The 22,725-nt window shown below is 44.3% G+C and overlaps 1 protein-coding gene across 1 annotated transcript in view; it reads left to right on the top strand.

The window, feature by feature from the left end:
• The window catches only part of SLC39A14 (solute carrier family 39 member 14), a 51,378-nt gene that overhangs the window by 15,562 nt on the left and 13,091 nt on the right, over positions 1-22,725 (top strand). Inside the window, exons 2-5 of the mRNA XM_060251026.1 lie at positions 2,674-2,712; positions 5,814-6,078; positions 7,901-8,087; positions 21,574-21,743. Coding sequence (XP_060107009.1) covers positions 2,690-2,712; positions 5,814-6,078; positions 7,901-8,087; positions 21,574-21,743 — 645 coding nt within the window. The 5' untranslated portion in view covers positions 2,674-2,689. The remainder of the gene's footprint in view (positions 1-2,673; positions 2,713-5,813; positions 6,079-7,900; positions 8,088-21,573; positions 21,744-22,725) is intronic.

Here is a 22,725-nt window from a genome sequence, read left to right as displayed (position 1 = left end):
TGATCTCTCAAGTAAGACCAATTTTGCACTAGACCTTTAATCCTGGTTTAGCCCTGTCCCCAAGCTGACATTCTGCACTAAAATCAGAGTCATAGAGTTGGTTTCTCTGATTCTATTGTTCTAGTGTAGAATGTCAGTTTGGGGACTGGGCTAAACCGGGATTAAAGGTTTAGTTCAAAACTGGTCAAAGTTTCCACTGCTTTGACCATTCCATCCTATGTACCTGGCAGAAGTAGTTTGGGGCTGTCACTCTGACATAGTGAAATTTTACTACTTCTGTAACTTGCTATCTAGATTGCTCTGTTATTGAGTTCAGTGACCAATCCCTGTTATGTAAAATTCAGGGTAGCCTTTGTAGAATGTTCCATTAGGATAGTGTACAATTTCAGCCCCCAGGTATCAAACTTTGTGTCAAGAATATTTGAATGCATGTATGCTGGGAGGATGGAAAAGGTGGCAGTTGGCCTTCCCAAGAAGATAACAGAGCATTCCGTTGTGTGATAAAGGTTCCCAAAGCACAGCATGAATTATTCCCTTGCGCCACAGATAAAACTTTCTCTGCTTTCAAAGTCTGCTCAGACCAGCTGACTTAATCAGACTCATAAATAGAAGTTTGCCTATTTCCCTATGGACACAGTAAAATCTGTTTTTTACACTATCAGATTGAGGGTTTACATTGGTGTTCTCCAGATAATTACCATGGGTATTTGTGAGCAAATCGACCAGTCATGTTCATAGGTGGACTTGTGTAGCCATTGCAGTGTAGCGGAACAGCTTTTGTTGCTCCTGATCTCTATGGCTTCCTTGGCCTTAATATTTTGCTCTAAGATTGGCCACAGAAAAGTTGTTTTTGTGCCACATTCCTCCTCGTGTGTCCAGTTTGTTTGAAGATTCCCAAAGTAATGCTCTGGCTGTGAGCCAGGGAGTCCTTTTACAGGAACATGTTCATCTGAGAACTCACAGGGTACTCCCCCACTTTTCTCTACTATATTCTCCCCTACTATGCCCCAAACACTAGGTCTGTTTGCACTGCATTACAATTTTATGTTCTAATCTCCTAGGTGGGTTGTTTATCCTCTTGCTGCCCTGTTTTTTTTTATAACTGGAATCCTCAAAGTGACTCATAATATTTGGTTGTTCATTTAGAACAACCAAACCCCCTTGGGAATCAAATATAAACAAAATGCCTTTCTTACAAATTGAAAACCTGGGGAAGGAGAAAAGTAGAAAGGGCAAAAATTGAGCCAGGAGCAGGAGTTACGATGTGTCTGCCTTCCTTTCTCTCTTGGCTGTCTGTTACAGGGCAGACCAATTGGCAGGAAAGCCATATAAATATTTGCTATGAGTTTCTCTGGACTGCAGCCTTTCTCTCTGCATTGTCTGATCCACATGCAGTACACTTAAGCCTTGTGCATCATCAGCAGGGCAGCTAGAAAAGAGGTGTGTGTGTTTTATACTTGTGGTACTCAAGCCTGGAAAGTTTTTAAGCTTTATTATAACTGGATTCGGAGTTGAGTAGAGTTGAAAGGGAGAGGGAAAAGAAGCAGGTTTCTGAGTCAGGAATTCCTTGTGTGGCTTTTAATCTAATTATATAGGTTTTGGCTCATTGTTCTTTTCCTAGCCTCAGTTAGTGAGCAAGAAAGCTGGCTGGATATTCATTCTTTCCATGCATCTCTTGTAGGGTTATGACGAGTATCTGACATCAAAGTGAAAACTGCAAAAGCCATTAGTGTTGTAATCTCAGCTCTGCATTCTGTAACTTTGATCCATTTCAGGCATTGCAGGTAGAAATAGTAGGCTTCCCTCCTAGCTAATGTGGGTGTATCTTAAACCCTTGCACTGTCAACAAGGTGCAGTGCAAGGCCACTTCCAAGGGCAGTGCATACAGCACTAAACAGGGGCAAGGAAACTGTGTTCTTGTAATCAGTAGTAATTGTTTCACAAATTATGGATGGTAGCCATAACACAGGCTAGCACTAGATCTTAAATCTAGGCTACCGAAGTATTTTTTTAGATCAAGTTTCTGTCATCCATGGCTACTATAAAGCGAGATCAAAATCTTCAGGATGGCTCACGCACTTCTGTCCTTCCACAGAATGTATAGAACAGAATTGTACAGAAGGGCATTTTTATAAAGGTAATATAGTTGCTGTAGAATGGAATTGTTCAGTAGGACACTTCCCTAAATAGATTACGGCAGCAGTTTATTTCACCCTTATATAGTATTTTGGTTTTATTACACATTGTTTTCTCTCTTGGATTCTAGGTTTTTTTGTATTGTTTATAGTATGCCCTTTACTTTTTATTGCATTAAAATAATGTTGTAATCTGCCTTGAGTCTTGGTGAGAAAATTGGCCAATGAATAGGATTAATGAGAGCTTGCTTACAGTCTTTTTGAGGAGTCAGTGCTTCATCGTAGGCTGAAAGTTTGGGTATGTAATAAAGTTTGAGGTTCCTGCAGGCTGAAAGCTGGGAGGCAATAATTGAGACTAGGATGTTTAGGTAATAAACCAACAAGTTCTCTGTAATCACTGTGTAAGTTTGTTAAGCAGAAAATTGTCAACCTCTTGTGCCCTAAAAATCTAATGCTTGCTGCTTTTTCTATGATAGCATTTTTGTAGAGGGAGCTGTGTACTGTTGTGACTGCTGCAAATCTTTTATTTTCCTTCCAGGCCCCTTAGACTGTGAATGTGTGGAACGGACAACTCAGGGTGAGTATTCCTGTACTGATCACACAAGTATTCTCAGGCTTAAGGATACTGTTGCTTGCTTGAGTAAGAAGACTAGATGCTTTCTTCCTTGCATGCTGGACAGTTTTGGCATTTCTATATTGGTTGATCTTGGCATGTTTCTTCATTCCATCACAACAAACTCACTGAAGCAATCCTTCTCTTAGCTCCTTCTTCAGGTTTAATTGATATGTTCTGTGTCCCTCTGGACAAGGTATATAGTACCCATTGCCTTCTCCCTATGACGGTTCTTAGAAGAAGTATTGTCAGATGGTGGTCTGGGAGGTGTGCATTCCTAGTGCTCCGTTACAGTTTAACAAGTTAGTCTGCCTCTTTGCTTTCATTTGGGTAGGGTTTAAAAAAATGGTTAGGTATTTTAAAATCATTAAAAGGTAAAGGTAGTCCCTTGTGCAAGCACTGGGTCATTACCAACCCATGGGGTGACGTCACATCATGACTTTTTTTTTTGCAGACTTTTTACGGAGTAATTTGCCATTGCCTTCCCCAGTCATCTTCACTTTACCCCCAGCAAGCTGGGTACTCATTTTACCAACCTCGGAAGGATGGAAGGCTGAGTCAACCTTGATCCGGCTACGTGAACCCAGCTTCCACTGGGATTTAACTCAGGTCGTTAGCAGAGCTTGGACTGCAGTACTGCAGCTTACCACTCCACGCTAAGGGGCTCCTTTTAAAATCATTAACCTTTATTAAAACATAGAAAATAGTTTACTCATCAACAAGTACAATATTTGTGCTAATTCCAACAATAAAGTTGTTGTGAAAGAACTCTTTTGACATCTAATGAATGTATATGAGCAATTCTGTGTAATGAGTGATAACTGCTTCCATTAAGTGTTCGCAGATGCCTATATGTATAACTGGACCATTGAGAGAAGTTTTGCTATGCTGCTGCTAGGTTTGCATTCAGCTGCTTCAAGGCTAGGAGGCATGCAGCCTTACTCCTTCCTTTGTTTTGTTAACAAATGACAGCATAAAGTGAATGGGGGGGAATGAAAGGTTGCACTAGCACAGTGGCATTTTTGGCTTCATAGGATACTTGGTAATATTTGACTACAGTCTAACTAGTAGTTAATTGACTAGCATGTCAGCCGTATTTTCCCATTTGTGCATTGGAGATGGGGGTCTTGCTCCACCTGCCTTGCAGTAAGATTGAGAGGTTTAATAAGTAAATGTTATAATGATGGGAAGCTGCAACATATGCTAAATAGTGTGTAATTCCTGCTTTGAATGCAGGTAAGAACAGGCCGGTCGGAGATCAGCAAACCTTGGTTAGCATTGATTCTTAGCAAATCTGTTTATATTCTTGTGGTAAAGACTTGAAAAATAGCCCTCTACAGGCTCAGATGCACACAAAATGTTTGATTCCCATATGCGTAAGAGTGCACGTATACTGGGGGGGGAAATTCCATTTTGCTCTGTTCTCATTTGCCCAATAGAAATCATATTGCGGAATGGTATGCATTGCCTCAGACATCTTTCAGCTTTTCAGTTTGGTTTTTAGAGTGTCCATAGCTGGATAGGTACCAAGCAATCGTATTTTTTTAGCTGAAAAGCTCTCTTTCAAAAGTTGTCTGGAACGTAAACCCATCTTTCCATTTGCACAGGGTGATCCAGCCTGACCTTTTGCAAGTCAACAGCAGCCATTCTGTTTCATTCGCCTGTTTCCAGTCCAAATGCCTGAATGGCTCTGCAAAGCAAACAAGTATTAAGGAAAATTTGGACAGCCAAATATTTAAAAGTTTACAGGAATCAACTAGTGTCATGACTGATGTTTTCAGCCCTCAGTATGAGAGAGGGTAGGACTCAACTGTTAACTTGAAAGGAGTTCCTGGCTTCAAGATGCATGTATCTTAGGATAAACAAAAAGGGAATCATGTGCCACCTTAAAGACTAGAGTCCATTGTGGGCTAGAGTCCATTTTGTCAGATGTATGAAGTGAAACCTTAGTCAGCAGAAAAATTTACACAGAAGAAAAATTATGGACAGTAGGGTAAAAGGCCATGAAATTTCTGTACAAAACAGAAGTACCTAAGATAGCAAACATTCACAGCAGATGTAATTGGTGATAACGGGTTACTTTAAGTTAAGCTGTTTAACAAGTGTGAAGATTAAGGAACAATCTACACAATATGTGTTTTCTCTGTTGGCATTTAAGATGCACAAAGGCTTCTTATATGTTTGCTGTGACAGACTCAGATGACTACTATCCTGAAAAGCAAAGGACTGTGAAAATTAACTAATATGGTACTTGGTCTGTATTTCAACTTATATTAATTGTATTGAAATCTTAATTGTATGGAATAATTGTATGATATATTAATTGTATGGAAATCTCTAACAGTGGAGAAAAAATCTTTCCACTGGGAAGGATATTGTAGGAGAGATTTTTTTCTCTACTGGAAGGATATTGTGCTTGTACATACTGTTGAAATCTGCAAATGGTTTGGAATGTGAAAATTGCAAACTGTCAATTACCCCTCCATGAGGAAGATGATTGAAACGAGCTGAACAGTCAGCAATCTATGTTGGAGGTGGACAGTGATGTCCAATTATTACATTCTTGACACTTTATGGACTTTGAAGGATTGTAGAGACATTTTTGCACATGCACTTTGCTGCTTGAAATTCATGTTGTTGTTTGACTTGTTAGAGATTTCTATATTGATTCAATACAATTAATATAAGTTGAAATATAGATTCAGTACTGTATAAGTTAATTTTCACGGTCCTTTGCTTTTTTGGATAGTTCTTTTCTATAATTTCTGTTTTCTGTTTCACTTGGCTGTACAGCTGGCATTTGTACCTTGTGAAAGTAGCACAAGGAATTGAAAAGAAATAGAATTGCTGGTGGTCCTATTGTGTTGTCCTAGCTCTCTGTGTATTCAAGGGTAGAAGCTGCAGTGGGAAGTCTGGCAAGATCTGGCAGCATTAAGATACCTCTAATCTTTTATTGGGGCAGTCAGTGATTGCCATGAAATACAAATTTGGTTCAAATTGGATTCATTTACTACAGGAATTGTGATGCAGCAAGCTGGTCCAAGAATGCATCTGTTTCTTTACAGTATCATGATGTTTTGGAACATGGGACACAGAGAACTCCTTCTCCAACTTTGCCTGTTGACTTTTGCCTCTTTTGCGTGGGCCGGCACAGAAGACTCCCAGCCTCCCATCACAGCAGCCTCCTTCGTGCAGGACCTCTTCCTTCGATATGGAGAAAATGACAAGCTCACTCTGCAGCAGCTTAAAGCTCTGTTGAACCGTCTTGATGTGGGAGTTGGGCGGGACAACGTTAGTCACACAGAACAGCAACATAGGAACCTTTCCTGGGTAATGTGCTGTATGGCTGCTTCTCCCTCGTTGCACCCATATCATTTTCTTAACCCATCATGTCTTCCTTTGTCATTCTTCAGGGCAACCTTTTAATGTGTGTGGGTTCTGTTATCTATGGGAAGAGTGTGTAAAGACTGCATATTTGGAAGGTATAAGATAAAAAATGTTATTGGGGCAGTATAAAGCATGTGTAGGAACTTTGGGTTGGAGCCAGACTATTGGTCAGTGTTGGACTTGGGTTTGAATCTCTTCTTGGGCATGAAGCTTATTGGGTAATGGATTCCAAGTTATCTGGAAAGATAAAAGCAGACAAATGCCCTGGTGTTCCCGGCAGATTTAAGACATAAATAATACAACCTGGTTAGCAAGAATGTTGCTTAGTATGCTTATATAACTGTTCAGCACCCCCCCCCCCCCCACAAATGACAGGCATACTTGATAGTGAACTTGGAAATCAATATCATGTCATTGATTCCAGTTGGGTAGCAGTCAGTCCAGTTGGTAGCAAGTACTGCGTTGTGTTTTACTTTTGAAACTTCTGCAAGAGCTCATATACACACACTGATTTCTGGGACTCAGCTCTGCCTGTTTATCTGTCACGTTTATTCCTTGCTGCTGACAGTAGACTGAATGTTCATATAGTGTATTGTCTGTGGCAAATGAGTTCCTAGCTACTGGAATCCTATTGAATGTTCTGCAGCTCCAACTTCTAATTCCCTGGTAGCCTAATGTTCCTCTATTGAAAAAAACCAACATTTGCAACCAACAGCTGGTTCTCCTGAGGTGACCAGCACCTTTTATATTAAAAACTTACATACAAAGAATAGAAGAAAGCCTGTTTACAGGAACAAACTTTTGACAGTAGGACTTGATTGGTCTTCAGATGGGTAGGCAAAATTTTATACAATGGGCACATACTTTTTTTTTTTTAAGGGAAAATATTTATTAGAAGGAAAATCAGAAATTGCCATGGTATGTCAAAGGTAGGGAACAGAAAACTCAAACTCATAAATGCAAAATATAACAATAGGATTTTAAAAAATAAAACATTAGTGTCCCAACTAGTGCCAGCAGGATTCTAAAGCTTACTTGTGTTGCAGGGAAAAATCCCTTTGTGTTAAGTATTCCATCTCACAGGAAGCCATAGTGTCTGGCTTTCTAAAGCTATTCAAACATTTCGATTCAGAACACAAACACAGTTCCTTCAAGATTTTTAATATACTTAATCTCTCCTCGGACTAACAACCAAACTTAAATAGTCCAGGAGACAAAAATATTGCATTCTGGATTGGCTAGAGAGAGTGTTTCATTAGCTAGTAAGAGAGAAGGAAGAGACAGCCAGTCATAGTAAGGCAACTCTAATCCATTTTTTGTGAATGGCTGGGCCATCCATTTGATGAAAGCAGGTTTTGATTGTATGTATCAAGTGCAGGAGGATCCTTCTAGCACCCTTGAAAGGATTGTAGAGAGACATATGAAATTCCACATGTGGGGGCTTATTGGCTTTCAGATAAAGTAATGTTGGATCAGCTTGACCTATTGAAAATAGAAGCTAATGGAAGCTAGTTTCTTATGCTGCACTGGTCACCAGGAACACAATTTTTTCATATAGCTCATGTGACAGGAACATTATTATTTCCATGTATTCATTGAGTTTGAGCAGAGGGAGGAAAGATGACTGCATGGATTGAGAATCCAAAAAACAGTTCTGAGAATTGGTCCTTGGAATCTGCTGTGGAAAACCTGAGAGAATGGTAGGGGACCTGTTGATGCATAAGTGCCCAACTTAGGTGTTCTTGTCTTTCTTTCAATGCTACAGTGCTTCAGTTCTTCAGAGCTCTTTGCCACCCACAATCTGAGTGAAGGGTCCCACCTTGGCCAGCAGGAGTTCCAGGATTTCTGCCCAGCTATCTTGCAACAGTTGGAGTCCAAGGCCTGCATGTCAGAGAATCTGGAGAATGAAGAAGATGAACAGACAGAAGAAGGGAAACCCAGCTCTGCAGAAGGTGTGTAGTTACAAAACAACTAGAACTAGCTGAAATTAACAGATAGTCTTTGAAGTGTAAGCTATCTGAGAGAATTGTTTGAGTGCAGCTTATCACAACTTCCATGAGGCATCAACCTGAACAGTAAATTGCTCTTTTTAATTGATTTTTCTCTTTCAGCAGCAGGACAGTAGCTGCCCTTAAATCCTGTCCTACTGAAGCATCAATGGCAATATTAAACAGATAATAAGGGTTGAGAATGGCAGGATGGTGGAATGGAACTTTAGTCCAAAAGCAGTTGGGTTTTTCTCTTGGGCCACATTGCTTCTCCAAGGCCAGAAAACTTAGTTTTTTGTTTTCCCACTTGAGTCTACATAATCATGGCATTCTGCAGTGCAACAAATATGCTTACTAAGATTGCTTTTTCTAGACAGGGCATTCTCCATAGAGTAATCTAAACATGTTTTAACTTGAATGTCATTGAATGATATTATGATGTCAGCCAGCTTGGAATCTGGCTGCTCTATGCATATAGATAAAAGTGGGCTGTTATAAGTGTATACATTACCCTTTCTGAGGAACATGTTCTAGAGTTTTCATGATTTTGATCTTTGCCAATGCAATACGTGCTTTCTGTACCATTTCCAGTACGGAAGCCAGGACAGCTTAAAGAGTTGTTCAGCTATATTTGAGGCCTCCCATTCCTTCAAGTTTTTACTCCAGCAAGAGTGATCTCCCTGTCAGTCGCGGAAGATGATGTGTGTAGACTGGTAGTTTGTCTGTATTTAATAAACAGCAGCAATCCAACACTTTATCCAATGCCTTTTTGCAAATTGCTGACAACAATTGTCCTTTGTCAGCCAGTGACCCATGGCAACTAGGGTGTGAGACCAGCAGCTGTTTAACAGCTGTATTAACAGGGCTGCTATACATGTTAGGGCAGAAAGCAAAGCAATTAAAAGTATTAATCTCAAATAGAGATGGCGGAATATTAAAGGGTTTTTTTTTCAGCGTTGTGTATTAGGGAAGCCAGTGACTATGATAGAACTAATCTCTTACAGGTGATCAAGCTAGTAATGCAACATGATTTATAGTTTCATAAAAAAAGGAAAGGAAAAGAGCAAATACTATTTTGGGTTGCAAACATAGGCACTGATGAAATAAACATCTGCATTTCCTTCAAAGTTTAGTTGGTGCTGAAGAAATCTCTGAGGTAGTGTATCTACTTTGGGCTGTCCCATTTCCAGAAAGATACAAGTAAGCTGGAACTGATTCAGCCAAGAGCAATATAATTTATGTTTATGGCATATAGGAAAGCTGAATCAATTGTTCATTTTGGTGCTGTCCCTGCCAGATCCTGGGTATTGCTGCATTTCCAGGGTTGATTGTTGAAATGAGAATTTCTTTGTAAATTATCCCCTTTCATGGGATGTTCTTGCGCAATGCTTGGGCATGTGTTGTGGGAACATCAGATCTACTACTTTACAAGTACCTCTGCTGGTGGATCTAATCATGAATGAGCACCCTAGCCTGGTACTGGAGCTTCTCTAAAGGTTTTTCAGAAGGTGGTGGTGAGAAGATATCTTTTGAGTTAAAGTCCAGGGATCATATTAGATTACCTTGGAGGTCTCTCCAAGCTTTGAATCTTCTTCGTGGTCTCTGTGCATTCACACATATGGGGTAATCCGCAGGATTGGCCCCGACCTCGGAGAGTTCAAAGCAATCTTGATCGTAGATCTGGCGCGCCTCCCACTTGTCCTGGGAGGAGGCAGCTACTGCGCATGCCTGGACAAGGGGGAGGTGCTTAGCCACTCAGTTTCTTCTTTACCGCCGACTGGATCGCACCTTCCTCGTTGATCTCCAACCTCTTCATTGCAATCTCCAACAATTACCTTCTCTTCGCTTCAATTCTTCATCTTCTACTCCTCCTGGTATCGTATAAAAAAAAAAAAAAAAAAAAAGCCTTCTCTTACTATTCTTTCCGGACTTTCCCCTCCCTCCCCCCCCCCCTCCCCGGGCGGATGGAAGGAAGGGACAAGATAATCTTTAAACGCTGTACCAGCTGTTCATCCAAAATCCCCTCGTCCGACGGCCACTCTCTTTGCTTGTTCTGCCTTGGAGAGGCCCACCGTCCAGACTCCTGCGTGCACTGCAGCCAATTTGGCAAACAGGCCCGCAAGAACCGCGCCGCGAGACTCAAGAGCCACCTCATGGAAACCACACTCCGACCGGCCATGCCGCATGGCGAACAAAAACAACCCGCGCCATCTTCCCCACACCTCGTGGGAGAGGCGCAGTCGGCAGCTTCCGTGGCACAGATTCCCTGTAAGCCTAAGACCGGCAAATACTCCAAGAAGTCGGACGACCCCAAAAAGCGCCGCCGCTCCGATTCTGCCCACTCGGACCCGACGGGTAGCGTTAGCTCGAAAAAGCACAAGAACCGCCCTCTCGACTCGGCCTCGAACCCGACCACCAAACCGAAGGCACCGGACCCGAGCGCCACTACCTCCGGATCGATGCCGAAGACTCCGACGTCGAAGTCGACGGCAACACCGTCGATCACTCCGTTGGAAATCATCCGCATCTCATCGAAGTCGCCGTCCATTCCGAATTCCCCACCAGACCAGCTGCTGGATACGCACTCTACCGCGTCCGTCAGGACCCGGCCTCTCGACCCCACTAAATTCATAGATCTCGCACAGCCAATAGACGCCCACGCGCTTATCAGAGAACCCTCGACCCCGAGAGCTCTCCCGACTAGACCACGATCTCGCAGTCGCAGACGCACCAGGTCCCGCAGCCGCCGACGCTCCCGCAGCCACCGCAGGGGGAGACACTACTATTACTCTCCATCGAGATCCAGGTCTCCATCCCCACGGAACCGAAGACGGCACCGACGATCACCCTCCTACGATCGCCATTACCATAGCTACCAAGAGTCTCCTCGCTACCGAGATCACACACATAGACTCCAAACTGCATCGGTCGAACCGCTTCACCACCATGACGACCCTACGAGTCTCGGCGCCGAACCGAAACTCCCGTCGCCACTGGGATCCTTACACGCGGCTCCCAAGACAACACCTCAACCCGACCTGCACCAAGGAACCGACGACGGATCCGAGGAGGAACTCTCCGACTCCGACCACTCTTCGGGTTCGGACGTACAATCCCCAGACTCCGACATAGCCAAGCCAGCAGACCTATCACCGTCTGAGGGCCCGAGATCCTACCTCGACCTCGTAGCAAACATGGCAAGCTCGCTGAATCTGAAACTCAATACGGACGCTCCCAGAGTCTCGGACGTCGTATTCGATCTAGTGCATGCGGATCTTCCATCCAGCTCCTCTCTTCCCATGCTCCCCGTCCTCCTAGAAACACTCAAAGAAGCATGGGACAAACCGGCATCAGTACCGCCAACATCCAAGAGAGTTGAAGCTCTGTACAAGATACATGCACCTGATTCCAAGTTCCTGTTCACCCACCCGGCTCCGAACTCGATCATTGTGCATTCGTCTTCGAAGTCGAAGCAGACCAGACACCCGGTACCACCAGAACGGGAGGGCAAAAAACTCGACACGATTGGGAGAAAGATTTACGCCCTCACTACAGCCACAACCAAAATCCTCAACTACATGGCATGCTTTTCCGCATACACCCACAACCTGACCACTTCCCTCGCCGCATTGGTACCATCCCTGCCCGAGGCATCCCAAAGGTCAGCCACCACCACCCTGCAAGAAATGGCCAGAGTGAGCAAACAGCAAATCAACACTGCCCGTCACGCTGCACAGTGTTCCTCCAGAACCTTGGCCTCAGCCATAGCACTCCGCAGACACGCGTGGCTCAGGTCCTCCTCCCTCCAACCAGACATCAAATATAAGGTGGAAGATTTGCCCTTTGATGGCCTTGGCCTGTTCAGCTCATCTACAGATGACATCCTCACATCAGTAGACGATGGCAGGAAAAGGGCGAAACGACTGGGAGTCTCCCAACCTCTGACCCAATCCAATCGGCAAAGGAACTGGAGGTCCAGCCAATACAAGGGGACCAGATCCCCACGACAACAGGAATCATGGAAGCGCAAACCACCGCAGTCCAAACCTTCCTTTCAAAACAGACGCCAAACAACCAAGAAACCTTCAACCACATCCAAACCGTCTCTCTGACCTCCCTCCCCCGAGCCGTCCAGTCTCCCTCCATCAGCCAAACCGGTCAACACGACTACAACCATTCTACACTGCCTGGAGGACCATAACATCAGACGCCTGGGTCCTCGCCATCATTCAAAGAGGCTACCTAATAGAGTTTACCTCCACTCCAAGGCACCACCGATTCCTCACCACACCCCCGTCCGCACCCCTGCAGACAGAAATCGCGTCTCTGCTGGACAAAGGCGCGATAGAACCAGTCCCACCCCAATACCATCGCACCGGCTTCTACTCCCGGTACTTCCTGGTGCCAAAAAAGGACGGAGGACTCCGACCCATTCTCGACCTCCGCAAACTCAACCTACACATAACCTACAAGAAATTCCGTATGGTCACGCTTCAGGCAATCCCCCCGCTCATCCCAGAACGAGCATGGATGGCGTCCATAGACCTCCAGGATGCCTACTTCCACATTACAATCAATCATCATCACAGAAGATTCCTCAGGTTCGCCATAGGGAAGCAGCATTTCCAGTTCTGCTCCCTTCCCTTCGGCCTCTCCACAGCACCAAGGGTCTTCACCAAGTGCATGGCAGTAGTAGCAGCCACATTACGCCAGCAACAGATATCAATCTTCCCTTACATAGACGACTGGCTGATCGTCGCCCATTCCAGGGAGCAACTACAACTGGACGTCTCGACCACTCTCTCCACCCTGGCCACCTTAGGCCTCCTAGTCAACCTCTCAAAATCCAAACTAGTACCTACCCAGAGGATTCAATTCATAGGAGCAGACATCTCCACGCTCTCGCAAACGGCTTGTCTACCTCAGGACAGAGCACTCGCCATACTGTCACTGGCCAACACTATCATCGCCCAGCGCTCCCAAACAGCGCTCACTTTCCAGAGAATGCTAGGCCTCATGGCAGCAACCACAGCAGTTCTGCGGTTTGCGAAGCTGCACATGCGTCCCCTCCAAATGTGGTTCGTAAGGACTTTTCGCCCCCACACACAACATCAATCCACACTACTCACCCTTCCACTACACATTGTGCCATCCCTCAAATGGTGGACCAAGGAACGTCACCTCTACAAGGGCATGCCATTCAAGCAGACACCACCCTCGGTGATTGTAACCACAGATGCCTCCAAGTGGGGATGGGGAGCCCACTTGGAAGACCTCACGGTGCAGGGCCAGTGGACAGACTACGAACGCTCTCTCCACATAAATTGCCTGGAGCTCATCGCAGTGCACAAGGCTTTGCGGTCCTTCCTCCCATCGCTAAGGAACCAGCACGTCCAGATCACCTCCGACAACATCGCCACAGTCTTTTACATCAACAGGCAGGGCGGCACCGCCTCCGTCAGACTCTGCAAAAGAGCCCTGGCACTGTGGCATTGGAGCATAAGCCAGGGCATCTTCCTCACGGCCGTACACCTACCAGGGGTCGAGAACACCCAGGCAGACGCCCTGAGTCGCCACTCTACCAACAACCACGAGTGGTCCATCAACAGCCGATACATCCGACAGATTTTCACCACCTTCGGACAACCGAAGATAGATGTATTTGCTTCACCGTCAAATGCCCAATGCACCCGCTTCTACACGAGAGGCCCTCCATCCCACCTCTCCAGGGGGGATGCCTTCCTACAAACTTGGAACGGAACACTCCACTACCTCTTCCCCCTCATCCCACTTATCACCAGAGTTCTACAGAAGATTCAGGTAGACCACACAAACTGCATCCTCATAACTCCATGGTGGCCCCGCCAACCCTGGTTTACGACCTTGCTGCTCCTGTCCAACAACACCTTCATCCAACTCCCTCAAACACGGGATCTCCTCTCTCAACAGGACGGCAGGGTCCTTCACCACAACCCGGCATCACTCAAATTAACAGCCTGGAGAATCAGTTTCTAGACTTCCCCCCGGAGGTCCGTCAGGTCCTAGTGAACTCCAGAAAACCATCTACTAGGAAATCCTATCTACTGAAGTGGAAACGCTTCTCACACTATGCCTCACAGCACAACTTCGACCCCAACTATGCCACTATACCTCAGGTACTAACTTACACCTTAACGCTCTCTAGAGCGGGTCTGTCGTATTCTTCCCTGAAGGTACACCTAGCAGCCATCTCTGCTTTCCACCCCCGCATCGATGGCACAACGGTATTCTCTCACCATGCGACCAGAGCTTTCCTCAAGGGCATTATTCGCCTACACCCACCAATCAAACAAGTTCTACCCACCTGGAGTCTGTCTCTAGTCCTGAGCCAACTCATGAAACCGCCCTTCGAGCCCATGGCTTCCATCCCACTACACCTGCTGTCATGGAAGACGGCATTACTTACGGCCCTCACCACAGGTAAGAGGGCCAGTGACATCTGCGCATTCAGAGCGGACCCACCGTATACGATATTTCATAACAGTACGGTGATCCTCCGACCTGACCTGACCTTTCTACCCAAGGTCGTCTCTCCTTTTCATCTAGGAAGACAGTCCACTATACCAGCCTTCTTCCAGCACCCCGCGGACGCGGGACAAAGGGCGCTCCACAACCTGGATGCACGGAGAGCCCTAGCCTTCTACATAGACAGAACCCGCCAAATCCGTAAAGACCCTAGACTTTTTGTCACCTACGCTACCCATGATCAGGGCAGCAGAATATCTACTCAGAGACTCTCCAAATGGATTGTTGCTGCCATCGAACTCTGCTACCAGCTGGCAAAACAACCCATCCCTCAACATATACGAGCCCACTCAACCAGAGCCGTGGCTACCTCGTCCGCCTTCATGAAAGGCATCCCTATAGAGGACATATGCGCCGCAGCCGTCTGGTCCTCCACATCTACCTTCGCCTCGCACTACGCTCTCGACGTTCGTGCCCGGCGAGATGCCTCCTTCGGACAAGCGGTGCTACGGTCGATCTTCGACTAACCACTGTGAGTACCACTATCATTACGTTACGCTCTAACCTTACATATTCTTACAGATCCAGCACCCACCTCCGAAGAAATGGCTCGCTAATCACCCATATGTGTGAATGCACAGAGACCACGAAGAAGATGGACAGGTTTCTTACCTGTAACTGGTGATCTTCGAGTGGTCATCTGTGCAATCACACAAACCCACCCAGCCTTCCCCGCTGCTGGAAGCTAGTTAGCACAGTTATTTCCACCTATCCGGCGGCGGGAAGAAACTGAGTGGCTAAGCACCTCCCCCTTGTCCAGGCATGCGCAGTAGCTGCCTCCTCCCAGGACAAGTGGGAGGCGCGCCAGATCTACGATCAAGATTGCTTTGAACTCTCCGAGGTCGGGGCCAATCCTGCGGATTACCCCATATGTGTGATTGCACAGATGACCACTCGAAGATCACCAGTTACAGGTAAGAAACCTGTCCTTCTCCACCTCCCCAAGGACTGGATGGCACCTTATGCAACAGTCAAGTACATGGATACATCATAATATGTAAGGGAAAGCTACAGTCAGACCTAGATATATTCCTCAGAACTTTCTGAATGGGTTGTGTGTGCATCTAAAGTTACTCTACGTTCTGGAATGCCTGCCACCACCCATGTTTCATAAATGACCATGCAGAAATCCTAGCATTTACATTAGAAGATGTACGGAACTGGTTCTCTGACCTTTTCAAAAAATCATGTACAAGGAAGCAACTAGGGTTACCAACTGTCTGAAGATAAAAATGTCCAGTTCCTTTTACAGAGGCTTCATTGGATATTATTTACCAGGTAATGTTTATCTCCATGTATTGAAAGTTTCAACTGCCAATTTCTACACATTAAGCCTCTATTAAAAGGACAGGACATTTTCCTCCAAGCTTGTTGGCATCCCTACAAACAACATAGGAAACAGATGTTCAAAAGAGGCTGCTTCCTTCATAAGTCACTTGAGATGATGCAGTAACGAGGTTGTACAGGTAATCACTACAAATATTATGTGAATCCATAACTCACATCTTGGCTGATAAGATGCAAAGGCACAACCTGCCTCAGGATCCTTTTCCTCCCTGGACTCTGAGAACTGTTGGCATGCCTGTAAAATATGTAAAGTTCAAAGCAACCTCAGATAGATGTACTACATTGTAAACATTCCAGAAATGAGGGGAAGGATTATTTTCTGATTGTTCCTTACAGCAGGGGTGGCCAACGGTAGCTCTCCAGATGTTTTTTGCCTACAACTCCCATCAGCCCCAGCCAGCATGGCCAATGGCTGGCGCTGATGGGAGTTGTAGGCAAAAAACATCTGGAGAGCTACTGTTGGCCACCTCTGCCTTAGGGCTTTAACTTTAGCAGCAGACTTAGTAAGAGACTTTCCTATCATTCGTAGCAAGGTAGGAGGCTTTTTTCTAGTTAATGGTAAAACAGGAATTTGAACTTTCTATCCTGAGCATCTGTTATGCAGATCAATCTCTATCACGGTTCTCTAGCTGACAAACTTCACATGGCTACTTCCCAAACAAGTCCTCATTAAGTTAACTTGAATATCAATGGTTTGTTAGCATTCCAAACATCTGCATTTTTTTTGTCTTGTATACCAGAGTCTAATATGTCAAGCTACCTGCAGTCCTTATTCACAACTCCTGCTTATCAGCATTATGATTCCTACCTTATGTACACCAGAATAGTACAGCTTATCCTAGAACAATTCAGAAGTGATGATAGCCATGCTTGTGCTGGCCCTAGCTGTTCTGCAGTTGTCCCTTATGAACCCCCAGTAAGACCATATATCAGTGGGGTTGTCTTAAGCCTTTGCAGTTGCAACTGTATCTAGAGGGCCCTTCCCGTTTTCACTTGTGTGGGTAAACTCGCCCTCCTTTCTTCTTGTTCCGCAGTATGGGGCTTTGGCTTTCTCAGTGTTTCGCTGATTAACCTGGCTGCCCTCCTTGGAGTCTTCATCGTACCCTGCACCAAGAAGGTCTTTTTCGCCCGAGTCCTAACATATTTCATCGCACTATCCATCGGGACGTTGTTTTCTAACGCATTGTTCCAGCTGATCCCAGAGGTGCAGTAAAACACAAACACACACACACATACACTCAGATCTAGTCATGATCGCTCCACTTTTTCCAGTGCTTTAGGTAGCTGGGTTCTTTGCTGATGTTTACAGAATGTTAGGAGTAGAAATAACTTCCCCCTTGCCAAGGGCTCTTGAGGATTAAGTTTCCCTTCTGAGCATCATGAAATGTCCTGAAGTCAACTGAGAGGAAAAAAAGATAAAGCTTTTCATATCGCATGCCCTTGTTCTTGTCTTCCGGGCATTTCAGTTGCCTAAAAGAACACTGTCTCTACAATGCACCTTGTAGATTTTTGCCAGTTGTGGTTGTAGCTGGTTGTGGTGAGAATTTTTTTCCGTTGTGCATTTGGTTATAGTGAGAGCATCTAGCTTTTCATTATTACTTGCTAGAACAGCATTTCCTTGTAAGTGTTGCAAGGCCAGTCTTCAAAGCTGTAGGCATTGGGGGATGGGGGGCATGGCGATTGAGCTTCTGGTCGGTTGCATCCCTCCTACGCTCCTGCTATCCCTGTGGAAGATTAAATACTATTCCCAGATAACACAGCCAAGTATGGAAGGAACATCAAGTTAAGTATGGGAAGGACCAGAGCAAAAAAAGGTACTAAAAACCCTCCCTATAGATGTCCTAGCAAGGGTCTGACTAAACTGACTTAGAAGAATCTGATCATTCTGACTTGGAGACTTCTCCAAGAGGAGGAGAGGAAATGGCGGCGAGAGGGAGTAACCCTCCCCAAAGCGAACAGACTGAGATACTGCACGCCCTAACGGAGATAAAGAATGAAATTTAGAATGATAGAAGGTCTCTTAGGGAAGAGGTTGGAGAATTAACAAGGGAACTTGGACTTCTCAAACAGTCGAACCAATTAATAAGAAATTGGAGGAACTCACTGCAGCATTGAAAACAACTGATAAGAAAGCTGAAGCTGCATATCAGGCTGATTCCGCACTCACCTTTCTCTGGAGCAGGCTTCCATTTCTGGGCGGAGCAAACTGGCAATTTTGCACCAGTTGCTCCGCGCTGGCATTTTGCACGGGACAAATCGCGGGTCTGCCCCTGCAAGATGCCGGCGCGGAGCAACTGGTGCAAAATCGCCAGTTTGAACATATGAAGCTGCCTTATACTGAATCAGACCCTTGGTCCATCAAAGTCAGTATTGTCTACTCAGACTGGCAGTGGCTCTCCAGGGTCTCAAGCTGAGGTTTTTTACAGCTATTTGCCTTTTTTGGAGATGCCAGGGATTGAACCTGGGACCTTCTGCTTCCCAAGCAGATGCTCTACCACTGAGCCACCGTCCCTCCCCAAAGGGACAGAAACAGAAGCCTGCCCCGGAGAAAGGTGAGTGCGGAGTCAGCCTCAGACAGCAAAAAAGACAGCAGAGGATTTGAAAGACTTTAAAGATTTTGAGTCTTCGGTCAAAAACAAGATCATACTTCAGGAGTTAAAACTGAGAGAAAGAAAGGCCAAGCTTCGTGGAATATCTGTAAATTTTGGGAAGATGGAAAACCTTACTACAGCTTTAAATAGGTGGCTGAGTCAGATTCTTCTCACAGAAGGAGAAGCAGAGTCTCCCCAAGAGATTGTTACCTCTGCCTTCCGATTAAACATTTCCAAAAAGGCTCCTGACGTTTTCCCAGATATTGTTGAATTTAAACAACTGCAGATGAAGAATAACCTTCTTAAAATTGCCAGAGAAAAACAGGGACTGTGCCTTGAAGACACAATAGTTTTTTTATTTCCGGATATCCCAGCTGAAGTCATTAACGCAAGGAAGAGACTGAGAGACACAAAAAAGATTCTACGTGATAAAGGAATTCAGTATAGATGGTTACCGCTAGGCCACCTTGTGGTCAATATGGAAAAATCAAACTTTTATTGCATATAATGAGGCATCTGGCAAGGAACTAATTGACTGTGAAATTAAACAAAAGTCTGGAAGAGTTTGAACTGAAAATTATGTTTTCTTGAGGAGGAAAGTAATTAATAGAAGTATGTTTATGTAGTTAGTAGATATGATAAATGGAAAATAGAACTGAATAGTTAAAGCCAATGAATTAGCAAGGAGGTGGTGGGTGTGCCCTCCCTGCCCCCCCAAGACCTCCAACTGTAGAGATTTTCTGCAGCACCCAGTTCTGGAGGTAATCCTGTCCAGCTTTCTTTTGCAGGTATGAGAGAAGATAGCTAAAGTTTTAAAAATTAAGTGTGAAAAGATGGAAGTTCGTGAAGAAGTAAAGAAGTGCTGGAAACAAAAGAGAATATAATTATGATTGGAATAAGAATTAGGAAAAGTGGTATGGGGATCGGGTGAAATTGGGTAAAGAAAGGAAATAAAGAGGCAGAAGTTTTGCTATGTGACATAGAAATAAAAGTGAAATTGTCAGTTCTTGATTATACAAAAAAAAGCTGTAAGCATTTGTTTGGAAAATCTTTCTTTTCAGCCAGACCTTGCCAGCTAAAACGTGTGTTGCTTACTGCCATCTTAAGGAGGAAGTATGTGTTAATCTGGCTTCAAGAGTGACTTGCTTTGGTGGGCTGAGGCTTGGAAGCATTCAGGTTTTTTCTGTGGGCTAACTAATAGCATGTATCTAGCCTTCTGTGCACAGAAGATTTCCTGTGGACCACTTATCCCTGAAAAGATCATCCCTGATATTGCAGCATCTGTATGGAGGAACAGTCATGTGATCAGTGGGTTGCGTTTGGAGGGGACAAGGGGATAAAATCAACCCCTTTTTCTTCAACAGAGCAACACCTGTGGAAGAGGAAGGAGTAGCAATTGCATTTACTTTTTCATCATTTTGGGGCCCCTCCTGCAGCTTACATGTCTATTTCTTTGCATTGATTCTGTGACCTCCACAATGATCTTTCTGGTTGTTGGAAGGGACTGTAGGAAGACTCTGCATTCTGCACCAGAATAGTAAGATGCTGCCTAATGACATTAGGTGGGAAGAAAATATGTGGTTAGAGGTTGCAGAAACTTATATGGAAGGGGAAGGAACACAAATGCAAACAATGTATTTGAGAGACTCTATGCTAAAATTGCAGATTCTTCTCCTGATTCTTCTTTTTAGTATCTGTGCAAATTTGTACAGACAAAGGGAAGAAGCTTCCTGTTGCCATGATGGGCTTTGTCAAATATAATTATGAATTAATTTCTGGTTTAATTGCAGGTTTTGGGGCTGTTTAAATACAATCATGAATTCTACTTTCTGTTTTCAAAGTGCTGTTCTGTATCTTCCCTCCAATGTCCTTTAAATTTGCAGGTGTGACATTTTGCCTTTACACTTGCTATATACAGTCTTTGGGATTATAAATCCAGTGAGTCTGCCAAACCTTCAAAATGGTAGGCTGAAATCAGATTTTAGTATCATCTTGATGAGAAAGTGCCAGTTTGAACCCAGAGTTGCTTTTGTGGCATCTGTCATGGCCACAGCACCTGTTAGCTTCTTTCATTGAAAAAGGTCAGGATATCAATTTGATTAGTGGTGTTTCTATGGCCTTCTTGCATCTTCTTTTGGGCTTATCCAAGGCATCATTTAGTGCAATCCCTTTTGTAGAATTCTTGGTAATTTCAGTTCCAAAATGGTAACTTTGCTGTGAGAGTTGGTTATTGTTGAAAACAAGATTATTTTTTGACCTTGGATTGGGAAATAATTGTATACACTTGACCTCCATTGTCAACCTGCCTGCTCTGTAAGAACTGAAGTGAGATTGTGCTGTTTCATTTGCACTGATTGGGCAGCAGAAACTACATTTTTGAGGCTACCCATGTACAAAGGCCAGAGGCATATAGCCAATCAATGACTCCTTTCTGCCAGGCACCAGGGAATGGAGGCTGAGTGTACAGGATGCTGGGAGTCAAACTATAGCATTGCACATGGCACCGAAGCTCTGACACACTTTCCTATTACGAAAGAGTCTACTGGAGTCAGCACTAAATCTGAGAAGCAACAATTCTTTTCTGAATGTGACTTCAGTGCAAACATTCTATGATGGAATATTACAAACATTTTACAAAATATTTAAAAGGGATGTGGTCCATGTAAATCAAATTACAACATGCTGTTAGAGCTACTTAATTGCTATTTTCGTTTGGTGATGTCTTTGTCAGAGTTTCAGAGCCATAGCATACCAATGGACTTCCAGCGTGCCTGATCAGTCCCAAATGAATATACAATCACTAATAAATATCCTATTTTTCTCTTCCCTCCACCTTTCTGTCTTATGTGAATTCATTCCTTCATGTTCCTGTACTGATTTCTCTCCCCCTTCCGGAATTTCCTCCCACTTGTGGTTTAACTGTTTTGGGGTTGGAACTTGCACCGCAGTTTGGGGTTACGGTTTCCTCTGTGTGACCGTCATCTCCCTCTGCTCCTTGGTCGGAGCCAGTGTGGTGCCTTTCATGAAGAAGACCTTTTACAAGCGACTGCTCCTGTACTTCATAGCTCTGGCGATTGGAACTCTCTACTCCAATGCCCTCTTCCAGCTAATTCCTGAGGTATGATCCAGGGGCCTTTAGGCCTTCCTTGTTTGGCTTACTGTGTTTGTCTTGTGCTACCTGTAGTTTGAGAAGAAAAGTCTGGTGAAGCCCTAATACAGTCACTATCAGTGACAGTAATGAGAAACCTCTGATGGTGCCTTTTAAAATATCCAATGTGCAAAATAGCTTGGCCTAGATAGATCCCTGATAAATTGTATGATGCTGAGGTTGATAAGCTTATTGATGTCTTGCAATCAATTGTATAGTTCTGTCCTAAAGGCTTCTGCTAATTTGCTTTATAGAGATAGCAGTGAGTATTTAACCTCTCTCTTTTATCTGAGAATTGAATTCTGTACCTGAGAGCAGGTGCCAGTTAAGGCAAAGGAAAAGTTTCATGCGAAAGGTCTGTATACTAAGGATGTTGATTTTGTTGAATAAAGCAACCATTTAAACTATCAAAATGTTTATAATTTAAGCATTAGGCTCACAATATATTTCACCTGTATACTTTTTTTTTTTACTTACTACCAGCTTTTCTACTGATTTGTGTTAGCATGCTATAGTGTTGGTCTTGCATACAGATGACTCACTGTAAGGCAGGTATTGGCAGTCCACATTAAGCAGGCACAAACAATCCTGGTATATACAGGTAACCTGTTGCCAGTTTTCCAAGACTTGGAAAACATTACAACTTACAACCATCTATAAGTTAATCCTTATTTAAAACTTCTAATGCTTTATGTCCCTAGTCAGATCTGGTTATGTGCCTTTAATGGAAAAGACCCAGTACATAAGGCACATGTAGAGAGTGCAGCCTTGTAAGCCAAAACCTCATTAGCTGGTGTTCCTGCTTCAGGTACTAGGTTCTGCTCAGGTGGCATATGTATTAATTTATTATCCATTTAATATTCACTCTGAATGTGATGTTACTGGAAAGGCAAGTGATTATTGGGGAAGCTAGTTATCTTCGTGCACTGTTGTAGGCTTCTGTAGGGGAGAG

This window comes from Heteronotia binoei, chromosome 12 (assembly GCF_032191835.1).
Source record: "Heteronotia binoei isolate CCM8104 ecotype False Entrance Well chromosome 12, APGP_CSIRO_Hbin_v1, whole genome shotgun sequence".
In the NCBI taxonomy this organism is placed as follows: Eukaryota; Metazoa; Chordata; class Lepidosauria; order Squamata; family Gekkonidae; genus Heteronotia; species Heteronotia binoei.
This window is presented reverse-complemented; position numbering and strand designations above follow the sequence as displayed.